The sequence below is a fragment of the Eucyclogobius newberryi genome, unplaced genomic scaffold, assembly GCF_026437365.1.
Source record: "Eucyclogobius newberryi isolate DKJ021-1_F unplaced genomic scaffold, fEucNew1.0.hap1 SCAF_22, whole genome shotgun sequence".
NCBI classification, from domain to species: domain Eukaryota; kingdom Metazoa; phylum Chordata; class Actinopteri; order Gobiiformes; family Gobiidae; genus Eucyclogobius; species Eucyclogobius newberryi.
In genome coordinates this window covers 10,858,972-10,882,692 of record NW_027315857.1, presented here as the reverse complement: position 1 = coordinate 10,882,692, position 23,721 = coordinate 10,858,972, and the positions used below count along the sequence as shown (strand labels likewise).

The 23,721-nt window shown below is 40.3% G+C and overlaps 1 protein-coding gene across 1 annotated transcript; it reads left to right on the top strand.

Moving 5' to 3' along the window:
* Positions 1–672: 672 nt before the first annotated feature.
* frem1a (Fras1 related extracellular matrix 1a) lies at positions 673–23,324 on the top strand. The gene is made up of 37 exons (XM_072458771.1): positions 673–741; positions 5,378–5,731; positions 6,797–6,891; positions 6,955–7,265; positions 7,342–7,538; positions 8,480–8,803; positions 8,879–8,987; positions 9,845–9,976; positions 10,590–10,934; positions 11,739–11,881; positions 12,006–12,202; positions 12,280–12,370; positions 12,474–12,641; positions 12,706–12,914; positions 13,112–13,205; positions 13,281–13,533; positions 13,594–13,788; positions 14,376–14,561; positions 14,628–14,824; positions 14,894–15,104; positions 16,017–16,161; positions 16,229–16,370; positions 17,046–17,241; positions 17,338–17,602; positions 18,418–18,835; positions 19,299–19,500; positions 20,238–20,382; positions 20,461–20,590; positions 20,992–21,064; positions 21,173–21,322; positions 21,396–21,601; positions 21,678–21,725; positions 21,792–21,956; positions 22,094–22,225; positions 22,710–22,822; positions 22,897–22,982; positions 23,065–23,324. The coding sequence occupies exons 2-37, from the start codon at positions 5,483–5,485 to the stop codon at positions 23,262–23,264; spliced, it is 6,522 nt and encodes a 2,173-aa protein (XP_072314872.1). The 5' UTR covers positions 673–741; positions 5,378–5,482; the 3' UTR covers positions 23,265–23,324.
* Positions 23,325–23,721: the final 397 nt, after the last annotated feature.

The following is a 23,721-nucleotide window of genomic DNA, read 5'->3' as shown; positions in this document are numbered from 1 at the left end:
CCATCATTCTAATGCTTATCTCCAAAACAACAATTGCAATTATATATTTTTTTATCAGTACCTCCCACCTCCACTTATATGCGATGAATAGAGTGCTCATGAAGGGTCAGTTGTTTATAAGGATTTACTACTGCAGGTTCATCTAAATAAACCTGCAAAGGCACATAAGTGTTATAAACATGATAAAAGTGCTCTGTACATCTTTCTTCTTATTTGCGAGAAGAGAAACATTTAGTAGTTGTGCATTTAATCGTTAAACCTAAAAACCTTTAGTCTTAGCCTTAGAAAGAGTTTGATCTTGTATTTGGCCTGTAGCTGGGAATTCTGTTAATGGTTGGTACATATCAGAAGCATTTCAAACACAAAGAGAGAGATAAAGTCTGCTCTTCTCCTTGTCTTTTCCTTACATTGCTGCACCTTCAGCCTTTTATCTCGTGTTCAATAATGACAAAGCTGCTACTAAAAGCACCAGGCACTTTGACCCAGACTTTGATCTTCCAGCCCTGTGTTTGCCTTAAGATTTTTGTGCTTTTTTCTCCTTTCTAATCCCAGAACAGAAACAAGCAGAGGAAGGCGTCCCGTGTCCTGTCTTCCTGCTGCTCTGCTCGTATCCCGGGCCTGTGGGTGGAGTTTTTCTCTGACGGGGGGGATCCAGCCAAACTCTGTCAATGAGCTAGTCTGCGTTTGAAAGCTGAGGAGAGCGGACAGGTAGAGTCAGTCCAGATGTGAGCCTGATATCAGGTAAGGACTTGTCCACGTATTTGCTAATCTGTTATGGCTTTTATGACAAATATTTGGATTGTTTTCTCTGTTTGTGTTCATTACAAGTCTGTTCTGCAATTCCACTGGAGACACATAATAATTACACTGGACTGTGGTGTTAACGCTGGCCGTCATCACTGTTAGTTTGGACATTATTTTGCCACGCACTTTGACCCTTCCGGAAATGGATTTGGCTGCACTGTAGAGTAGTGAAGACGTAGTGAAGTTCTGTTTCCCATCCCGAACGAGGCGGCTGGACCGAAGCCAACAGCGTGTCATGGTCTTTCCTGTTGCTTCTTCTCTCCCCTTGTTGAAAATTGCTGGCTGCTCGAGACCCTGTCATTATTAAGATTAGAAGAGGAGGCCTCGCTGTGAATGGACAGTACAGGCATTCCCAGCTGTGGAGCAAAGCACTTGTTACATGACACATCGCATTCTCCTCACCGCGCAGGGGACGCGGACACACACTGATTTGCGGTTTGAGTTTTGGGAAAGGCATGATGAAGGGAGAGAAAGAACAAAGTGAAGTGGCAACCAGATGTGTCACTATCACCAGGCTAAATAGTGACCTTTTCAGTAAACGCAACACTGAGCTTGAAAACTATTTAAAACTGGGGTACAGTACTGACAAACTGTGAAAGGAGAAAGTAATGTAACGTTTTCCAGACTGTAGGCTTTATCTGACAGGACAGTTGCAGTGTGAAGCAGAAATGAGGGCTATAGACTGTCTGCAAAATGCTGGACTCACTCATGCTTGTGCATTGCCCTTTTCCACTCCACAGAAATCCACTGTAAGGAGATATTTAAATACTTCCATGCGCTCACAATCACCCATCACATGTATGAATGTTTTGGCCACTTTCGCAGCTTTACAACTGTTTTTTCAGACAGAGAAGTGAAGATGGGTGGAGGGTGGACCACCCTGGTCCAGTCCATCAGCTCACACCCAAAAGTTAAAGTGCTGCTTTTACTATGTTTTTAAGCGTGTAATAAACTAAATAAACCAATAAACTAAAAACCTACAGTTACTAATGTAACTGCGGCTCCATGAATCCCAGATGAAGTTAGAATGGATGGAATAGAACTCAAATCACATAAACATTCGTGCTGATGGCACATATTGGTTAGCTTGACCATGGCAGGTTTTTCAGCATAGTTTTAAATCTGTCAAGGTGACGTTTGACATTTGGTGAAAAGTTGGAAAAGTATAACTTAGTTCTAAAAAGAAATCCCTCCCTCTCTGTGTCCTGCTCTTTGTTTTGTCATGTTCATGTTTCGTAAAAACAAAAACATTATGGTTGGTAAAATCTTAAATATAACCATTTTAACTAGTGGAATCGGTAGTCTAACCTATGAACTCTAAATGAGTGGACAATGGGCTCACCCTAACCCTTCTGCAGTGAGGCGTTGTGCTCATGTTTGTATCAGTGTGTAGCACCTTTGGCCTTTACTTTAGGAACATGAGGCCAGCCGGTTATTAGAACTGCTGGCTCTCACTCAACAGATGCAAAAGCTCCAGGTGAGTGACATGTCAGGGAGGAGGAAATGTAAAACTTCTCCTTGTCAGAGAAGGTTAATTTGAGGTGCTCTTTATAGTGATAGTCTTTAGTGCCTGGCCCATCTCTTTATTCGGAGAAAATTCTTTGAGCTGAACGTGAAATGATTGTAATAATGCGGTGGTTGGTTGTAACGTGAAACCATAGCAAAACAGGAAGAGGATCAACTGTAAACATTGACAGGACCCCGGACCGCTGCAGGCAACTTAATCAGAGGGCTTTGTTTGTACTGCAGCTGTGTTTCTCCTAATCTACACTGGAACGTCAATCCCATTAACCATGACCTGCTGGAAGTTAGTTACAGTAGTTCTCTGTGATTCCACCACATACACTGTCTGCCCAAGAAAACAGTTGAAAATCACCCATGTAGCAATTATCCAGGAGGAGAGGACCTGTTTGCAATATCAGAGGAGATTATACACAATTACACATATTTATACAGAAAACTACTGGTATTTTATGCATAAGGAAGATTCAACTCACAATTTACTCCCAAATCTCAAGACAACTCGCTTTCTTTCTGCTTTTGTTAATATAAATCCCCAAAAATGTGTTGACTAAAAAAAAAAAAAGTTAGTCGACCAAGACGCCATCGAGCGGTTAATTGACTTAATGACTAAAGGTCTACAGCAGTTCATAGTGCACCTTTAATGTTTTTTCTCTTATGTTAGAAATGTTGTCTTTATTAAACATTGTAAATATTGTCTCTGATTTGAATTACAACAGCACAAACTCAGAATGCAAGACAAAAATATATATTTAAATAAATAAGGAGACTTTTGAAGTACTTAGTTGAACTGTAACATGAGTAGATCATCATTAACTGCAATATTGCTGTATAATATCTAAAACAGCTTCACAATATAAACAGGGCAATTGACCTTTCAAAACAGCAGATCTCTTCATAGTGACATTTCACTGTAACAAGCAGCAGATTCTCATTCACATGTTCACATAAATTTTTGTAAAGTCACATTTTAGAGCTGTACTTGTGTCACTCGGAGTGATATTTCAAATAACTGCAACCAAGTTTTACTTTGAGTTAAACAATGATGAGGGAACACTGTTGTAACAAGTTTAAACACTCTTTAAAGTAGGTTTTGCATAAGATGTGCCCTGTAACCAACTCACTGCAAAGAATATTCTTACCTTGAGGTGAGACTTAACATCAATCGAATACATTCCACCTGTATTAACTTACAAATGCTTCGTAGTACTTCACTACTTGCTACTGAGGAATCATATTTCTACTCTTCATGACAAAGTTGGACTGCACAGTTGCATTTATTTTGAAGCCTTTAGAACCAACTTTCCTAATAGAGTTCATTCATTAGTTTTGACAGGTTAATGAGCTTCTGGACGGACAGGTTTGAAGGAGCTCCTGTCAGAGCCCAGGATGTGTTCCTCTGACCATTACGTTCCTGTTTTTGCTCCTTGAACATGATCTCAAGAACTCCTCAAACACAGGCATTGTTCACCTCGACAAGCTATAACATGCTCTACTCCAATCCACACACACACAGCCTGATTATAAGGTGCTTTCTGTGAGGTCTCACCTCGCTGTCCACATGTCGGAGGAATGCCGCCGGATCACATCGGAATCGGAAGCAAAACATAAGCAAAGGATGGGGAGTAGAACGTAATTAAATCTGCAAAAAGAGATGTTGAGGTTAATGGCAAACTTGCCCTCCAGCACTGTGACCGATCAGAGTGGACACTAAAATACTTCCGCAGTCCCAACACAGACATGATTGGGGTGAGTCTATAAAGTCAGAGGTCACTGCCGGGAAACCGCACGCCGCAACCACAAAGCTTGTTTTGCTTCAGGGAAAGGCCCCCATTTGTTTTTCATAAGCAGATTTCCTGACAAGCTGAGAGGAGAGCAAATTCTCTATCCCCATGAGGTCTCGGAACGCCTCAAGCCACTTCAGAACGCCAATTATTCTTCTTGTGGCGTTTAATGACACTCTAATGAAGTGGTTTACGGGGCTGGCGGTCGTCACGAGCCACCAGCGCGGGTTTAGTCGAGCTTCAGCTGCGACTTTATGCATCTGCTTGTGTAGATGTTCGCTCGTGTGGTTTTTTGGACTGCAACGAATGCCAACAGCTGGAGAGCAAAGCACTGGTGTGATCTCAGATACTGTGTTTTTTAGATGGCGTATTAAAGTTTTCAAAAATACAGCAAAACCACACAAAACAGAACACGCATTGAGTCTGTTTTAGTATTTAACTGTAGAGACAATATGTAACTGCCATTTAACTGACAAGTATTTAGAGTCATACAACATACAACGCTAAATAGGGCTGTAACTAACTATTGTTTTTCAGGGATTACTTTTTTAATTAGTGAACTTATCAACCCAGTATTTCTATTGTACATAAAGATAGTAGAAATACATTTGAAGTAAAATAAATGTTTCAATATGTTAATTGAAGGATGCAAGAAAGAGAATATTCTTTTTTTGATCTAATAAGTCTGCTGTCTTTGTTATAAAAGGTCTTTTGGTTTGTGTTTTAGAGTCTAGTCTAGTGATTACAATGATCAAACTAGTCACTATCATTCCAAATAACGATTGCAGTCCTATTGAACAACGTGCAATGTATGTGGAGGAAGTTTGATTAAAGGCCTATATTTACCTACCTTTTAGCAAAACAAAAGCATGTTGTTTTTTTTTTCATTTTGTGTATATTTATTGCACTAAAAATACATATAAAAAACTATGTCCTTATTGTGAGAAACCTGAATTGTACTGCTTGTTTTCATGGACTTTTGAATTGGAGAATTGATTTTAAGTTTCTATTTCCATGGAATCATTCAGGTAACGTGCCACCTCCATAAAGTTACATACTGTGTCTTTAAGATGAGATATTGTGTGTTCATCTTTTTTTTATTTTTAGGACATTAAATAATCTACCATTGTACTTTGCTTATACAATACTTTCCTTTTAACCAATCAAAATTGCTATTCTATTCAATTGTGATACATCTACAGCTTTATTGAACAGTTGTGTACTTCTTAAACCATTTCATTAGTTACTGTTTTGTTCGTTTTTGATAGGCTTTTCCAAGTGACGTGCACAAACCAAAGGCAGAAGAAAATGTGTGCTGCTGAGAACCATTTCTCACTGACAAGATCCGTGTTGGAGCGACTCGTTTGAAGCAGATGAAGATGCTCTCGCTCGGACAAATCTTGGCCTGGACCCTGCTTCCTGTTCTCGTCCAGGGACTGACCTCCTCCGCACTCGGCTCTCTCATTAAAACCAACAAGGGTCTAAAGGTGAAGCGGGGTCAGTCGGTTTACCTCCAGGACGGAGACTTGCAGTTCCACATACCCCGTCACAAAGATGCATGTAAGGTGGAGGTGGTGTTAAATGAGCCCATAACTCAACGCGTGGGGAAACTGCAGCCTCAGGTGAGACAATAACTTTCCTCCCACAGAACACACAGCATGTTCCAGGCCGTTTGCTCTCAGTATACAACAAGCCGTTCAGTTTAAAGGCCTTCATTACACTCCGTAATAAGCACTAATATGGTGCAAGTCATGGAATGTGTCATTAGCGTTAGACCCATATAATCTTAGCTCTAGATTTTGTTTTCATCTCATCTTGTGAATTCCAGTTAGGTATTAAAATTAGAGCACATTTCATACATCGACAATAATTAACTAAAAACACAAAGGTAGAAAAAGCTTCAGTTGTAGTCATCTGGACTCAGTTTGAAAAAGTAGACGTTTCGACTCTCATCCAAGAGTCATTGTCAATAACAGAATTTAGGTCGAGAACTCCGATATTAATACTGTTCTGTGGTAAGACCCGCCCATTGGGAGGAGCCTTCCTGAAGTAGAAAGAGTTGTTGGTTTCAACAGAAACTCCCCCCTTGTATCTACCGAGCTAGCCTATTCAGAATCTTAATGGGCTGTTAAAACCTCTTTGTCTTAGTGAGACCCTGGCTCAACCACCCTGAGTACCTGATTAGCATTTGAATGCCCTGGTCCTTTACCTTTCCAGGGGTTCAGTAACCCATTATAGATAACAGGAAGATTAAACCTAAGCCCTCCATTTCTGTTTAAAGAAGGTCTTTCTTTTTTAACAAAAATAGCTTCCTTGACTCCTCTTTCAAACCATCTTTTCTCCCTGCTTAAAACCTTCACCTCACCGTCTTCAAACGAGTGATTAGAGGCTTCAAGATGGAGATGCACGGCACTCTGAGGTCCTGAACTTGTATTTCTTCTGTGCTGATAGAGCCTCTTGTGTAGAGGCTGTTTCGTCTCACCTATGTAACGTTCTTTACAGCTTTCTTCACTGCATTGGATCGAATAAACTACATTGCTCTGTTTTTGAGTCGGCAATTTGTCCTTAGGGTGAACCAGTTTTTGTCTTAAAGTGTTGCCTGGTTTAAAATAAACCAGGTACTCAGGGTGGTTGAGCCAGGCTCATTGTGTACTCTGTGTAACAATTGAACATTGTTCCTGTGTTAGGTGTTTGATTGCCACTATCTGACTGATGAGGTGAAGTATGTTCACAACGGCTGTCCTCTGTTGAAGGAGGACACTGTCAATCTGCGACTGTACAGGTATTCAGGCTACAAACCACTGCATTATGGTTCAATCTCTGTATAACTGTCATTTTGCTTTAGGTTCACAGAGTCGCGCACAGACATTGAGGTCTTCACTCTCCATGTGGACATCATAGAACCTGAATGCAGCATTATCCGACTGGGCCCTAAGTCTCTGGAGGTCCCGGAGTTCTACAGCCTTTCTAACACTCTAGATGGAAATGTGGTGTCCTTCCATTATGAGAGGAAGTCCAGTCTGGAGTGCACTGTCCACCTGAGTAACCATGACAACCACCTGCCCGCTCATGGACAACTGATCACAGGAGAACCACAAGAGGCCGCCAAGAGAGGAGACGAGCCCGAGAGCTTCATTCACCTCCGCCAGCAACTGGGTCAGTCAAATATATGTATAAAATACTGTTTCTTCTGTTTCTACAGTTTGTAATGTGTTTTATATTTGTTCTTTAGAGAACAAAGAGCGGGCTATGTGTAAATCTGAAGACTGTCTGAGGGGTCTGAAACTGGTGAAGGTCTCAAAGGTTCCTTGTGATGACTTCCTGGTCATGGGCCTGAAGTACCAGCACATTGATCCTCCATCACCAGACATAGACTACATCCAAATCAGACTAGACCTCAAAGACACACGCAGTGGCAGCATATACAAGGTATGCTTTATTGAGAGTTTTACTGTTTGTAGTTTGTACTGTTTAGACTTTGTAGAGACTTTGTAGAGATTTGTTTCGTACATGGAGATACAAAAATATAATTATATATATGAAATAGTGTTGAAGAAACATAATATAATCATATTTGCTTTTCTGCTTTAATGGTTGAAAGGCTCCATGTTTGTAACCCGCAGACAGTGAGCTCAGGGTGTTTTACAAGGATTGTTTAACAAAGCCCCCTCATAAACCCCCTGTTGGTAGAACAGAGGTCATTGTTTGAAGGGATGATTATAACAGGAACTATTGAGATAACAAGGGAGACAGTAGGAAGGTGAAGACCCCTGGGGCTTTTGACCCCGAGTAACTTCAACCTTAAGAGCCCGGGTTTGAGTGAAACACAACATAAATGGATTGGGGATTATATCATGACAGGAAGTATCAACAAGCATGACTAAAAACAGAATAAAAAAACAATGAGGTTCAAGAAGTGTAGCTGTATGTTGTTATGTGTGTTTATTCAGCCATCATAAAAAATACAAAACCAATATACTTTATTTATTTCTTCAGTTTTACTAAAAGGTAATTTGTGAACTCAAAGCAGCAGTATGTCTGTTTCTTGAGGTGGCCCATCACCTGCATGATTCCATGGAAATATAAAGTTAAAACAATATTTATTATGTGTTAAAATGCATGTTTTTCAAAGGTTTTTCAGTGAAATAAAACCAACCCAAATAAAAAACAAACAAACATGCTTTTATTTTTGTCATTTTGTGGTTAAAAAGTGACATACTGGGACTTTAGTTTACTCAAATGTGTGGGCCTTGCTATACATTATTAAAGTGGATAATTTTGACTTATTGACAGCAAGACAAAGATCAGATATTGGCTGATAAAATCCATATCAGACCCTCCAGAAAACTGTATTGTGTAATGCGTCGCAGACGGAGCACGCCTGGATTCCCGTGCGGATCATCGGAGCGATGCCCAACCACCCGCCCAAAGCCTCCTTCATGTCCATGTTCATCCTGGAGGTGGACCAGTTCATCCTGACCCCCCTCTCCACCGGGACCCTGGACGCCGAGGACGAAGAAACCCTCAAGCAGCTCCTCGTCTTCAACGTCACCTCGCCTCCGTCTGAAGGCTTCATCACTCACCTGTCCGACCACACCCGGCCCATCTCCTCCTTCACCTGGCTCGATCTCAATGACATGCTAATCGGGTATCAGCCTCCTAACTCCTCCCACAGCCAGCGCAGGAATTACGAGGCACGCTTATCTTTGCGGATATTTACTCCTCATCGCAGCTATGACGTGTTCAAACTTTGATATTGTCGTCCGCAGGTGGATTTCGAAGTTCATGATTTTTATTTTGAGAGAAGCCCGCCCATTACTGTCCACATGTCTGTTAGGAACGCAGACACCAACGCACCTAGAGTGTCCTGGAACATGGGTAATCAATTGTTAAATAATAAAAAGTAAATAGATATTGAAGTAGGGATAAGATAAGATAAGATATTCCTTTATTGTCCCACGTGGGGAAATTTCATTGGTGCAACGCAGGTAGATACAGAGGTAGATACAGAAGAACAGACCACTTATAGGAAGTCTGAAAAACACTTTCAGTAGAAGATCTCCTATAAATAAATAAAAACTCCCATAGACAAATAAATAAATACCATTGCATGTGATCCCGACAGTAATTGCACATGAATATGTGTCAGGACAGCACATAGATTGCACATGAATTTCATAGTAATTGCACATGAATTGCACATGAATTCCAACAGCAATTGCACATACGACAGAATTGCACATCAGTATTAGGTTAGGTTAGTATTGCGAGTGTTCAGTACTAACAGTTTTTGTTATAAAGTCTGACAGCAGCAGGAAGGAAAGACCTACGGAACCTTTCCTTCACACATCTTAATAAATAATCTTAACAAAGGGATGTTAAGATTATTAGGTTAAACAATAATGTAATTATTCAGGTCAAAATGTAGTTATAAGAACAAAAACATATATAATTGTGAACATTTTAGAATCTAAAATATTGCATTTATATTAAAGCTCCACTAAAGGAAAAGCTAAATGTTAAGTGCGTTTTTATATGGTTGTTTGGTGAATTATCATTATTTTTTCATTGAGAAAGTTTGATTAAATGAAGATGTGGAAATTTCAATAAAAGGGAATAAAGAATTTTGCCGTTTTTGTGGTGGCAAATGTGAAAAATTGTAAAATCATGATGTTAATATTGTAACATCCTTATATTGAAGCTTTATTTCTTAGATTTTGTGTATTGATTTGCAGGTCTGAGTTTGCTGGAGGGTCAGTCTCGTCCAATAACGTGGGAGCAGCTGCAGATCGTGGACAACAACAACCTGAATGCAGTTCGTCTTATCACTGTGGACGGTCTGCTGCACGGACGCCTCACCCTCAGAGGTAATAACGAACAAATGATGATCCACTAGGGCAAGACGATATGGCAAGAGAATTATTTAGGATTTTTATTCCTGGTATTGATGGATCACAATTTTCAATTCGATTTAATCTTTTTTGAATTAAAAACAATTAGACTTTATTCAGTTCCACTTAACACAAAAAATAGACAAATCTCTTCTTCAAAAGTCAGAACTCTGTTCCAAACCACATGCTTTTAATCACACATGATTGGGCAAAGACTACTTGAATTAAAAAAAAAAACTATTTGAAACTATTGGATTGGATATCAATTCAATTAAAATTGCATGTTGAATGTTTTTTGCACGTATTGTTTGCATCATCTTATAACAAACCAGAATAATAATTGAATTGCTGGTTGTCACATTTGTGTACAGGAAATTGACATGGGTACCTTTCAACCCATTATTTAAGTCGTTCTTGAAGATGATAGTATAAGAGTATAAGAGTATAAGTATCAAATAAAACAACTTAAGGTTAAGGAATAATTATTAACTTTTAAATATCACTTTTCGTGGCTTTGCACCAAATGTTTTTCATACAAAAATCATTATTGAGGCTTGGGGTTTCATCAAATACAACACATTATTTTCAGGTGGAAAGGGCTTCATGTTTACAGTAAAAGACATAAAAGATGGCGTGGTTTGCTATCACCACGACGACAGCGACTCCACCAAAGACTTCATCATTTTCCGCATCACGGACGGCCTGCACCAGACCCGCCACAAGTTCCCCATTAAGATCCTGCCCAAAGATGACAGCCCCCCGTTTCTCATCACCAACATGCTCCTGGAGGTGTCGGAGGGACAGACGGCGCTGCTCCCCGGCTCCACGCTCCAGGCCTCAGACATGGACTCCAGCCACGACTACATCCTCTTCAACATCACCAGACCTCCACAGGCTGGGGAACTCATGAAAGTACCAGGACCCGGGCTCACAGGTACTGCTTACATTCAACACTTTATTGTTCCCTCATCTAAAACCTAGCTTTATTCACACTAGTTGTATTAATGCTCTCCTTCTGCACCTCAAAAATCACTTTTCAAATGTTCCAGTGTTGTGACATCATAGATTAAGCTCTGAGATCTTTTGCACTGCTTCTAAGTCCATAAATAATCACCAGACTTGTTTAGAGCATTTCTGGAGTGATATTGCGGTTATTAGTGCTAGTTAGGTTTGTTTTCTATGTTCACTATGTAATTCCCTTTGCTTTGAGTAAATGGAGCTCTAAAGCAATTCCTGACATGGAAAACACCTGTAATATGAAGTAATTTCTTTTTGAAAACAGGTACTCAAGAATGTTTGTAAATGTCTTGTATCAGCCCCCTTTTATGCCTCTGTTGCGATGCTCTCATTGTAAATGCAACTGTAAAATGTCTGTAACCCTTGGATACCCTGGATCACTGTGCTTTGAGATTCACAACAGGTTGTGGCAGGTTTAACCACCACTCAATGCCAAGGCTGAATGGCCTTTTTGGGTGCCAGGAGGTTCACACCAATGTTTTCAGTGTATAAAGTTATAAATAAAGCTTTTCCTGCGCTGCTCCTGCAGCTTGGAACTCTCTCCAAGCAGACGTGAGGTTAATGAAGGTTAATGAATAAATAAAACATGTTTAAAGGTCAATAACAATACACTTAGGATCAAATATGTTAATGAAAGAGAAAGGTTTAATTTTCTTGACTAGCTTCTACGTTGACGAGTACGACACATTGACACTGATTTATTTTTCTCTGATGACTTTAGGATATCCTGTTTGCCACTTTCTGCAAAAGGACCTGTCCCAATCCCTGGTTTACTACAGACACCTGGGAAATGAAGTGTTTGACGACTCATTTGAGGTTGTGCTGTCTGATTTTCATGATCCCCCAAACCTGTCAGAGCCTCAAGTAGGTAACATTAACATTTTATTTTTCATTTTTACTTTGAAACTTGGTTTGTTTAGCATATTTTTGCATTGTATGTTTGACCCATTTCAGCCAGTCGTCCTTGAAGAATGCTCTGACTTTACAGGTCGTTATGGTCCATGTTGAGCGACTGCCCGACCAGCCCCCTAAAGAGGTTCCTGGCACCAGCCGCTGTCTGGTTGTCAAGGAGACAGACGTTGTCCATATCACGCGACAACAGCTTAATTTCATTGACCAGGACTCCCCTGACAGTGAGCTGACATTTACTGTCACCACCCCACCCCTCTACAGCGGCCCACACAAGTAAGCGCCAGTGTTTTCAGACAATTCAGATAAAGGATGTCTGCTGATCTGCTTTGTGTTCTGTTGTGGCTAAGCAGCAGTGTGGATGCAGGACGCCTGTTTCTGGTGGACAGCATCCCCAAGTTTGCCAAAGATGCCAATGCACCAGTGCTCAGGCTTTTTACACAGGTGACCTTGAACATTCCAAGCAAACACACAAATCCTTACCCAGTTCTAAGTGGATAAATATGTCAAAAGTGTGACCTTTGATGTTTTCTGCTTTGATTTCCAGGATGCAGTTAGTTTCATGAAAGTAGCCTACATGCCTCCCATTGTGGATATTGGTCCTTATCCTCAGTATATCCAGTTCATTCTGTCTGTAACTAACCAATTGGGCAAAACGGTGACTGGGATCTGCTTTAACATTACTGTTTTACCAGTGGACAACCAGCCGCCACAGGTAAACAAAAACATACACAACATCAACATTTTGACTCTTGTGTGACAGCAGATATGTGTTGTAGATTGTCACGGCGACCCTGTCTGTGGACGAGGGAGGGGAAAGCTGGCTCGGCCCACAACACTTGCTGATGTCAGACATTGACTCGGATATAGAGGCTCTCACGGTGAAGCTCCAGAAGGATCCACAGCATGGATTTCTGCAGCTCTCAGGCTCCCCACTCAAACCAGGCCAGAGCTTCACCGTGAAGGATCTTAAAAACATAAAAATCAGGTTTGACATCCACACATATTGTTACTTTTGGCTGTCATCTGGGATTATTCATAGAACCGTAGTTTTTTTGTAAGAAATTAGTTCTGGAAATGAGCTGATCTGTTGTATAAACTGAGAACTCTGTGTGACAAAGTGTTTTACTATCCAAAACTCATTGACACTTGCTTGTCTACACAACCTCTCCTTTGTTGTTTAAGGTATATTCACGATGGCTCAGAAACTCTAGAAGACAACATTGAGCTGATTGCCACAGATGGCACAAATCCAGTCGCTTTTGCGCTGCCTGTAAAAGTAAGTAAACATGAAAGGGCCTAACGAATTAATTGAAGTGAAAACATTTCCTGTTTCCTGTCCCGTTCCCTCTAGGTGACCCCTGTCAATGATGAGGTCCCAGTGCTGGCGGCCGGACTGAAGCCAGAGCTGAGCTGTGCAGAGGGAGAACAGTCCGTCATCACTGCAGAGTACATCTACGCCACAGACGCAGACAGTGACAACAGCAGCCTGGTCTTCCTCATCGCCCGGCAGCCCTATCACGGGGTGGTGCTGCGGAGAGGGCTGGTGGTGGACCGCTTCACTCAGGCAGACATCACTGCTGGAACTGTTACTTACAGACACACTGGTTAGTAAGAGGAGATGTACAGATTTTTATGAGAAAATAATAAATTCATTTTTGGTTTAGGACTTGAAATTGGACTCAGACCTCGACAAGACACCATCACCTTTGTGATTTCTGATGGAGAAACCGAAAGCTCAGTGTGTTGTGACGGGAGGAGCAGGTCCAGAGGCTCCGCTCTGATCCGGGACAGTCTGCCCGTCCATGATCTGCACATTACTGTGTTTCCTGTGGACAATCAGCCTCCTGCACTCACAACAGGTGATGCCAGGCCTTATCTGGAGCCAAACTTTATTCTTGCTCACTATTCAAACTTGAGCTAATTAGTTACCTCTGTAGCATTCTACATTTGTTTTTATTGTAGCAGATTATCATATCTAAAGAAACATATGTAATAATCCAATCAGAGACCAAGAAGGTGCTACATATTTATTACATATTTTATAATATATATATATATATATATATATATATATAAATATATATATTATATATATATTTTTGGTAGATGTTAATGCTTTGCCTGGAATGGTCCACTGTATGACATTCACGTTTTAGTATCTTGCATTTATTCAATTACAGGAGTTTAATTGCTCTAAAATCTAAATAAAAAAAATGCATTCTGTCAGTGGGATGGTAATAATTTATACTGTATGACTGTAAAATCTATTTATTTTATGCACTATTTAATTTTAGTCTCTTCGGTAAAGTATCTGTTATGAATTCATTATTATTGTCTGGTGTTATGGCTGTATTGTTTGGTTAGTTTATCATGGATTCACAAAGTAATCACAAGCAGCATGATTCCAACCGACCATTTCTCTGACCTTGTTTTTATTTGTTTGAAGGGGACATTTTTGTGGTGGATGAAGGTGGGACTGCCTCCATTTCTACGTCTCATTTGAAAGCGTCAGACCCGGACACTCCTCTGGATGAGTTAGTCGTCAGTCTGGTTTCCTCTCCTCAGTTTGGGTACATAGAAAATATCCTGCCCAGTCCTGGCTTTGAGAAGAGCAACATGGGCATCAGCATAGGTATTTACACTTTAACACTCGAAAGCTGAACCAGCAAAATGTTAATGTCCAGTTTTGTGTCCCCAGGTTCTTTCTTGTACAAAGATATAATGGAGGGCCACGTGAACTATGTACAATCGAGACACGAGAGGATGGAACCCACAGCCGACCAGTTCATGCTGAGTGTGTCGGATGGGAAACACACTTCTGCTCACGTGCTATTCTACATCATTATTAACCCCACGAATGACGAAGCCCCGGAGTTCATGGCCCGGAACATCACTGTAGGTGGATTATAACGTGAAAGACCCGTCTGTTGCGTGGTCTTTAAACGTCGTCTTTGTCTCCGCCAGGTGACAGAAGGGAAAATGAAGCCGCTGGACACGTCGGTGTTAAATGCGGTGGATATGGACGTGCCGAAGAACGCTCTGCTCTTTAGTGTGGTCACTCCGCCTCAGCACGGAAGTATTATGCAACATGGGAGTGACAGAGGGGGTCATGGGAGAGGAGACACCTATCTACAGCCTCAAGTGGTGGATTTTACCATGGTCGAGCTAACAAACGGTACCTAGATTACTACTTTATACATAATAAATGGCAATAAATGGCAATAAAAGTGGGTATAAAGTGACACAGAAAATGCTGACTCTGACATGTGCATGAGTGTAAGCCAGTCCACTGCACTCTTGAGTTTGTTATATTCAGGTTCTTAACACAGAATTAAGTAACTGGCTATAGAGCTCCCCCCTTGTGAAAATATACTGCCAAAAAATATACACAACATTTAAAAAAAAATCCTTCCTTCTTTATCATAATATAGTAAAAAGTATAATCACATACAAAAATATTTCACATTGCCAAATATTAAAAAAGAGCAAGGGTTTGTCAGCCGTGTTGTCTGACAGCAGGGGGCGACAGACAGTTCAAATGTCCTGAAAATACATATTTAATGTCACAGGGACTTGGGAAAAAATGGCAATATTGGTCTAGAGCATGGATATATTATAATATCTAGAGTGGCTTGATAATAGAAATTGACTTCCTGTTAACTGAACTGAACTGATAACTGAACTTCATATTTCATCGTAGCAAAAAGTTGTTTTTTACTTTGAAAAGTGACTTTGGGGGATTTTAGAACTCTACATGTGTCACTCAGTCATATTTTTTTCCTAATAATCACAAGTAAGTGCAGGGATGTGGGCGGGGATAGGAGGTAGGTGAGAACAAGAATTTTCTGAGCACTCAACCCTCAGTTTCAGGACAATACAGGATTACTCAAACATGCTTGAATTTATCTAAACTGAAGATGAGGAAACACTTGGAATAAGGTGAAATGATTAAAGCTGAATTTACATAACATGTCCTCTTTAACTGTTCTTACATCTACCCTCAAATACTATGAGTATTTTAATGTTGTGAATGCACATTTTGTCATTGGGTTTAATAAAAGTGTATTGTTGTTGTTTTGTATTCCAGGGTTAGGCCTGATGTACATGCATGATGACTCTGAAAACATGGAAGACACTTTCACCATACAGTTGACCGATGGGAAGCACAAGCTCCACAGACAAGTGATGGTCAAAGTGCTGCCGGTCAATGATCAAGAGCCTCAAGTCATAAGGTAGTACGAGTTCTCTATAATAACTGTCCTTTTTATGTAATCATAATGTGAACCTTTTTCCTTTTAGAAACAATGGTCTTGAAGTGGAGGCAGGCGAGACGAGGCTAATATCCAGAATTGTACTGTTTGCTCAGGACAGTGACACCTCCTCTTCTGAAGTAATGTACATATTTGAAAGTACTCCCAATCAAGGATTACTTCAACTTAAGGTTTGTCCTATCGTCCTGTCGTATCGTTTCCAACCTACTTTTAATCTTGCTTTTGTTACAGTTTGTTACAGTTACGGCAAATCAAAGCTTGCTAATGTTTCTTTAGTCACAGCATGCAGCTGGAGTACACATAGTACATTTGTCTGATTTACTGTATCAGGGCAGTTTCAGGTTTGGTCAAGTGAAAAAAGACCCTTTTGAGACCTTTTTAAAATGCCATTTAGTTCAAATTGAATGCCAGGCAAAATAAACCATATTTGATCGTTTTGGGGAGGTTTTGCTATAGGAAAAATAAATTTAAAAAAAGTCGCTTTTACTGATAGATTAAGATATGTTGGATACAAAAGGTTTTTTGTATCACTTTATACATTGATAAAGACATTAAATATACTATTATAATCATATTTGAATGCAATTTTATAATAGATGTATAATTTCATAATGTAATTGCGAATCCAAGACATTTCTAATTTACACAGTGAAAAAATTAAAACATTCAGACAAAAAGTATAACATTACCATGAAAAAACAAGGATCAAGACATTTTTGTTGAAATGTAATATTCAATTTAATGCTTTATTAGGCTTTAAATTTAGCCCTATCAAATGCGATACTTTTTAAATACTTTTCAGACCCTGCAGCTAATCTGTGTGTTCTGTCTTTACCATTTCCCAGGATGGACATGACTGGGTGACAATGAGAGCTGGACAAAGCTGCACCCAGGAGACGGTGGACCTGAACCTGTTGCGCTACGTTCACACGGGCGTGCACGAGGACCAGTCACATGACCACTTCGTCTTCTACTTGTCAGATGGAAAGAATCGATCTCCTGCTCAGCATTTCCACATCTCCATCAGGGATCTCGAAAAGGGTGCTGCTATTTTTGTCCCTGCGTGCTCGATTAGACATAGATTTAATGTCTTGGGAAATATTTGACCTGTTCTGTAATTTCTCCTTTGGCTTTCAGGAAACATAGCCATCTTTGTGAGGCCTGTTAATGTGACCTGCGGGGATCGAGTGGTCCTCACTACAAATGCACTGCTGGCCACAGACGGGACGGACAAGCCTGAGGAACTTCTCTATGTCGTCACGGCCCCTCCGGCCCACGGACACATAGAATACATCCGGCACCCCGGAGTGTCCATCTCCACCTTCAGCCAGATGGACATAGCTGCAAACATCGTCGCTTATGTTCATGATAATCGGGCCAACACACCAAAAGAGACGTTTCAGTGAGTTAAAGGCATGACATCTACAGGAAATTAGCCTCATTCATATCAAAATTGGGACTAAACCTGGATTAGATTTGGCTTAGCATCAAGGACTAGAAGGGAAACAGACCAAATCGACACCAGAACTAAAATGTGCTCATTTTTGGACCAAATTTACACAGCCTAATATAACACTGTAAATAAACGTCATTTTTAGCTTAGGGAGATATATACATAAATTACACCAAAGCTTTCATCGACCTACCACCAAACCAAGTACATAAAATTACTAAATATACACTTGTTATAGGAGAGTTTTTCTCTGCTAAAAAAAAATAAATAATAATCTTCTTCTTTTGATTAAGTTCTTGGTTAGAACTACTAGGGGATGATATTTACAAAAATGAATGTAATTATATTTTTTGGAGTATCCTGATAACAGTATTGCGTTTGAACAGAAATGTGTTAAAAACATGTTTAAACGTCTTATTTGAGGTTTACATGTCAGACAGATGTGAAATGTCTGTAAAATTCATCACTAAAGTGCAGAAATATCTCTTTTTTGTAGTATTTTTCACTATAAACAATTACTCAATATTCAAATTTTGCATCTCTTCAAAACAACTTTCATGATATTATCTTAATCTCGAAGTATTGTCTACATCTATTTAGAACTACTGTGACAATGGTGTATTTCCATTTTATACCTTGTTGATGAAGGAAATACAAAATAGTCCTGTTATAGACCTACTTTAGATATGGAGCCACTGTTCTAGGACAAGGATAGATATCTTTTTCTCCATGCAGAATGTTACTCTATTACTATTTCCCCCCAGGTTTGTCATAAGTAACGGTAAAACCAGCAGAAATGGAAGCTTTGAGATCTCCGTGGAGATGGTGGACCGCATCCTGCCATCGCTGTCCAACAACAAAGGCCTGTCCGTTCCCCGCGGCTCGTCCATGATTCTGGGTCCTGACAGCCTCTCCGTGTCCGACCCCGACACCGCTCCCGGCGCCGTCACCTTCGTCCTCCTGCAGCCTCCGCAGTACGGCCGCCTGCTGCTGGACGGTGTCGCCCTCAGCACCGGATCAAACTTTACGCAGAAGGACATCCAGGACTTGGAGCTGGCGTACAAACACGACGGAGGCCCCGCGCTGATCGATCGATTTGCTTTCACGGCGTCTGACAGCACTCGCCGAGGCTTCCTTTTGGATGGGAAATTACAAACGCAACCTGAATTCTTTACTATTCAGGTGAGACATTCAGAACTCATACGTTTGTAAAAGTTCTGTTATAGTCTTATGATCTTGATGAGGATTTTTAGTTACCATTTTTGTTTTCAAATATTGCAGTAGGGTTCACGTTCTAGATTTTGATGATGTGATAATCTCAGATGGTTGGCAGGGGCCCACATACTGTAACTCTACTGTAACGCTGGGAGATTTACTGTTTTTGAAAGAAATATCCAAAGTAGAAATCCTCAAATGTTGGACCTTATCATGATTTGTTTGGGATTGGCTCCACAAAACTGGAATATTAATCTCATGGTTTAAGTTCTTTCAGCTGACAACAATCATGTCTTTGGAGCTGAATAATGGCACCACTTTCTGAAGCTATAATAAGGCCTATAAAAAACTTAATGTCGCCTGGTTATCTAATAATGCATTTGTTCAAGTGGAAACAATAATAATTCAATATATTTATCTATTATTCCAGATCCGATCCTTGGACCAGTCGTTTCCTGAAGTGGTGAAGCTGCTCCCCCTGTGGAGGGCCGAGGTTTTGTCGGACGGACGCTCTGGGATCTTCCTGTCGTCTCGAGAGCTGAAGGCCCAGGACGACCACAGCAGAGAAGAAGAACTCATATTCTCTGTTGTTCGACAGCCTTACTTTGGATATCTGGAAAACATTACAACAGGTTTCTTTTCATTGCACTTTATTTGTAGAAGTATAACATTATCATTATTATTCCAGAGACAGTTAAGCAATCGCAGGGTAGCACAAAATAGTTGATTTATAGGGCTGCAATGATTATTTTAGTAATGGACATGTTAGGAATACATTTTTCCAACTATTAATATTATTTAGACTTTTTGAATACATTATCAACCAAATTAAGGTAGAAATTTGGAAACAGAAGAATCTAGATAAAGAATATTTACAAATACAGTTTATTATTGATGAAAATCAGAAATGTTTTACTCTTTTTACATTTTCAATTTAATAATGCCACTGTCTGTTATAAAATGGTCATTTTGTATGTGTTTTAGTGTCTGTATAGTCATTGGATAATCCTAACGATGATCAAAATACAACTCCCATTATTTTTATTGTCACAAATAGGTGATTAATCATCAATCTGTAACTAAGCCTTTGCTGATTTAACCAACAGAAAATTAGAAACGATGCGAATCATTGCTCAATAAAAGACTAACCAGATTAACCAACATTCAACATAAAATCACACAAATAACGTTTCTGGTTTCACCACAATGATCAAAGAAAGATGTCCAAATTTGAGAATTTTGATAAGGTAATGATATTTTCCCAAAACATCTTTGACTCAAGCTTTATTGTGTTGTTTATGGGGAATATTTATTATATAGGAGGTTAAACTCAACAAAATGTTTTTTATTTATTTGTTTTGCCTGGCAGGGGGCTTTTTATCTCCACGCTTTGCCCAAACCGAGCTGAACAAGAGAAGCATTGTTTACATCATTAACCCGGACATGGAGTCTCTGTCGGACAGCCTGGAGTTCAGCGTGTCTGATCCTCTGGGGAACACTGGGCCCTCTCACACGTAAGACCCAAACTGTGACCTGCTTCCAATAATCTGATTATTTGTGTCACTTGTAGGCTCGACTTTGTGACTTTACAGACTTCCACTGAGCTGGGCCCGGCTGGAGCTTTCCGAGGCGCACTTCTCTGCGTGCGAGCGGCAGGGGAGCGTTTCTCTGGACATAACTCGAAAGGGAAACTTAGCGGAGTCGTCATACGTCACTGTCAAGGTGGAAAAATAGCTTCTCTTTAAAGGGAGACATTGTGTAAAATCAATGAGCTTTCCTCATCATTGGTTGACTCAAAGTTGTATTTTGATTCCTACATGTTTGATTAATCCTTAAGATTAATTAAGTCCTGCAACTGAAGCTTGAGTTCTGTTGGTACCGTGAAGAGGCGGAGTTTACCCATTCCACAGTTTTGAACCGGATGTCAATGGATCTGTTTCTTTCCATCCAAGCCGTTTTAGATAATACAGTTTACAATAAATAGAATATATAATTTATGATCCACTTGTGCTACAATTCAATACTAAGTGAAAAAAATAGCCTGAAGTCTCCCTTTAAAACAATTAGACAACGCAAACACATCCAATTTATCTAGTTTTCTTGACTTTCTTTCTTGATTTAAGGTGAAAGACGTGACGGCAACAACCGGTAAAGATTTCGTTATGAACCCTTCATCCCTTATTCAGTTTGACCCCGGTGAGTTATAAAGTGGAACAGCAAATTGGATCAATTCTCATAAGGAGATCAAATCAAATGAGAGCAGGACAACAACAGGGAAATGATTCAATGAATTGAAATCAACAGGCGTTTCAAAGCGGAGTTTGCAGATAAAGATCATCCAGGACAGTCTTGAAGAGGCGGAGGAGGTTTTCGAGGTGCAGCTCGTGGCCCCGGAAGCTTCCGTCATCGGGAGGATCGACAGGGCCCAGGTCACGATCAGAGACTCAGGAAGAGGTAAGAATCACACAAAAATAAAAGCAACAATAAATCCCAATTATGCATCATACATTTAATTGTGATTAAATAGGATGTACAGCCCAACACTCGTATGAAGCCCCTGTTCTGGGAGGTAAAGAAGTGGGGTCCAAGCCTTACCCTGAACATGGGACCATCACGGTGGAGAAGCTGCCCCTGGATCCAGTGTCTGTGGTCTGGACTCGCGGCGACAGCCTCAGAGCACCGCAGTCTATTCAACACAAGAAGAAAATCAGAGTGACGGGGAATCCTAAATCTGTACGTAAACCGTTTGCCGTTTTTGCAACATGAACCGTTATATTTTGTCGTACAGAGTTTTGTCTTTGCCTTTCAGATTGCGCCATCATCAGTTTTTCACAACGGGACAGATACAGTTTACACGGTAAGCACGTCAAATGTCGATATCGTATTCTGCCAGTTCCGATTCAGTCCTGACCTTCTGTTTCAGTATCACGGCGTAATGACGATGCAGGTAGAAGACGACTCCGCCCCGTCGAGAAAAGGCAGGAAAGCGAGTGTCCAGGTGCTAAACCAAGGACCACCGCAGCAGTCCCTGACCAAGAAGTCCAAGAACGGTGCTCAAAAGAAGACGGGCAATCACACTAATCATCAAGTGAGTGCATACGTGAGGTGTTTTACCGTTTGTTTTGTGGCATAAGTTCATATCGTTCACATTGCATTAAAACGTCCTTACCATTAATTGCTTTTTGTTTCTGTTTAAATGTATTTTTTGTGTTGGATTGCCTCCAGCGTGAATCTGAAAGCTCAGTTCCTAAGCCCTGCGTGCCAGAGCTGATGGGGCTCCTGCATTTAAATCACAGCACAGGGCAGATGTATCTCTGCAACGGGGTGTCATGGAAACCCTGGGCTCCTTCTGAAACGGTAACTTCCCATTTGCAGTACCGTATTTTCTGCACTATAAGGCGCACTAAAAAGCTTTACATTTTCTCAAAAAATGACAGTGCACCTTATAATCCAGTGCGCTTTATATATGGATTATTCTGGTTGTGCTTACTGACCTAGAAGCAATTTTGTGTAGTAAATGTTTTGTTTCGCTTAATGCGCCTCATAATGCAGTGCGCCTTATAGTGCGGAAAATACGGTAACTTTTGCTTTTGTGATAACTGGGATAGATCTAATAAAACTGGCACCACAAACATTCATTTTATTACTTTTTATTGAATTAAACTATTTCCGTTTGGCATTTCTCTACTAAATGTATTGTTATTCCTCAAAATTCATTGACAAACAAAGCAATAAAATGGCGACAAACCAAAAAGTTACATAGTACACCTTCAATATAAAAAGTAGGGATATTTTCATCCTTAATCCGTAAAATATGACGGTATTGTTTTGTGTTTTTCAGATGGTCAGTGCTCAAAAGTGCGCCCGAGGCTGGACGTTTCATGGAGGACACTGTTACATGAACTCTGAGCAGAAAGCTACGTGGTCCGCCGCTAACAGAGCCTGCAAGGAGAGGTCCCGCTAAACACTGCTGTCCATTCTTTTTCAAATTTAAACCCTTTACATAATTCTTTATTTACTGTTTTTAGATATAAAGGAACGCTGGCCAGTGTGCCCTCCAAAGCGGACATGGGCTGGTTGTGGGATTTCGCTGGACGCAAGCCATTTTGGATTGGTACAGCGTTGGGTTTTCTGCTGACATTATACAGTATATCTTGTATTTTGAGTTGAACGAGTCTCATGTGGTTGTGGAACAGGTTTGAACGACAGAGAGGGCAGGGGCCGCTGGGAGTGGGCCGGTGGCGAGCCCGTGAGCTACACGAACTGGAGGAAGACCCCGCCGAGGTCCAAGAAGGGAAGCAAAAAGTGCGTTCTGGTGTGGAAACGAGCCAAGTGGCAGATTAGGGACTGCAAGACGAGCCGGAACCACCGCTACGTTTGTTCACAAAAGACATGAAAGAATATACTGCATACTGCAATACTACGAGTTACAGAGGAAAAGGACCTTGTGTGGATGAGTTTGATCGACATTTACATTTTTTTTAATTTCATTTCATAGATGAATTAATTATTACTCCTGTAAATAATTGTGTGTAATAATATAAATCATATAACGAGGTCTTTTACATGACTCTATTGATATTCATGGGTTTATTTCCTGTCTTGTTCCATATTCTAAGGATGTTTTCCCATGAAGAAGATAGAATATTTTGTTTTAAATTAATAACCGCTATGGCAACGGTGCTCGATTCTTATCCTAAAACCAATTGATTTTCTGTTTTTTTCATGTGTTTTTGAGAAAGGTCAGACTTTTCATGGGTTTCGGTTTATTTTTATAGGCACCACTTTGAGCCCAATTCATAAGCTACAATATTTTTTTTTATAATTTCTGTTACGAAACTGAATTAAATTAT

What these genes read in the sequence shown, in the direction of transcription:
- frem1a (XM_072458771.1), top strand. Translation starts at nt 5,483, where the DNA reads ATGAAGATGCTCTCGCTCGGACAAATCTTGGCCTGGACCCTGCTTCCT. An exon ending in TGACGGGGAATCCTAAATCT is followed by an intron (nt 21,602 to 21,677) that starts GTACGTAAACCG and finishes TTTGCCTTTCAG; the next exon opens with ATTGCGCCATCATCAGTTTT. An exon ending in ACGCAAGCCATTTTGGATTG is followed by an intron (nt 22,983 to 23,064) that starts GTACAGCGTTGG and finishes GTTGTGGAACAG; the next exon opens with GTTTGAACGACAGAGAGGGC.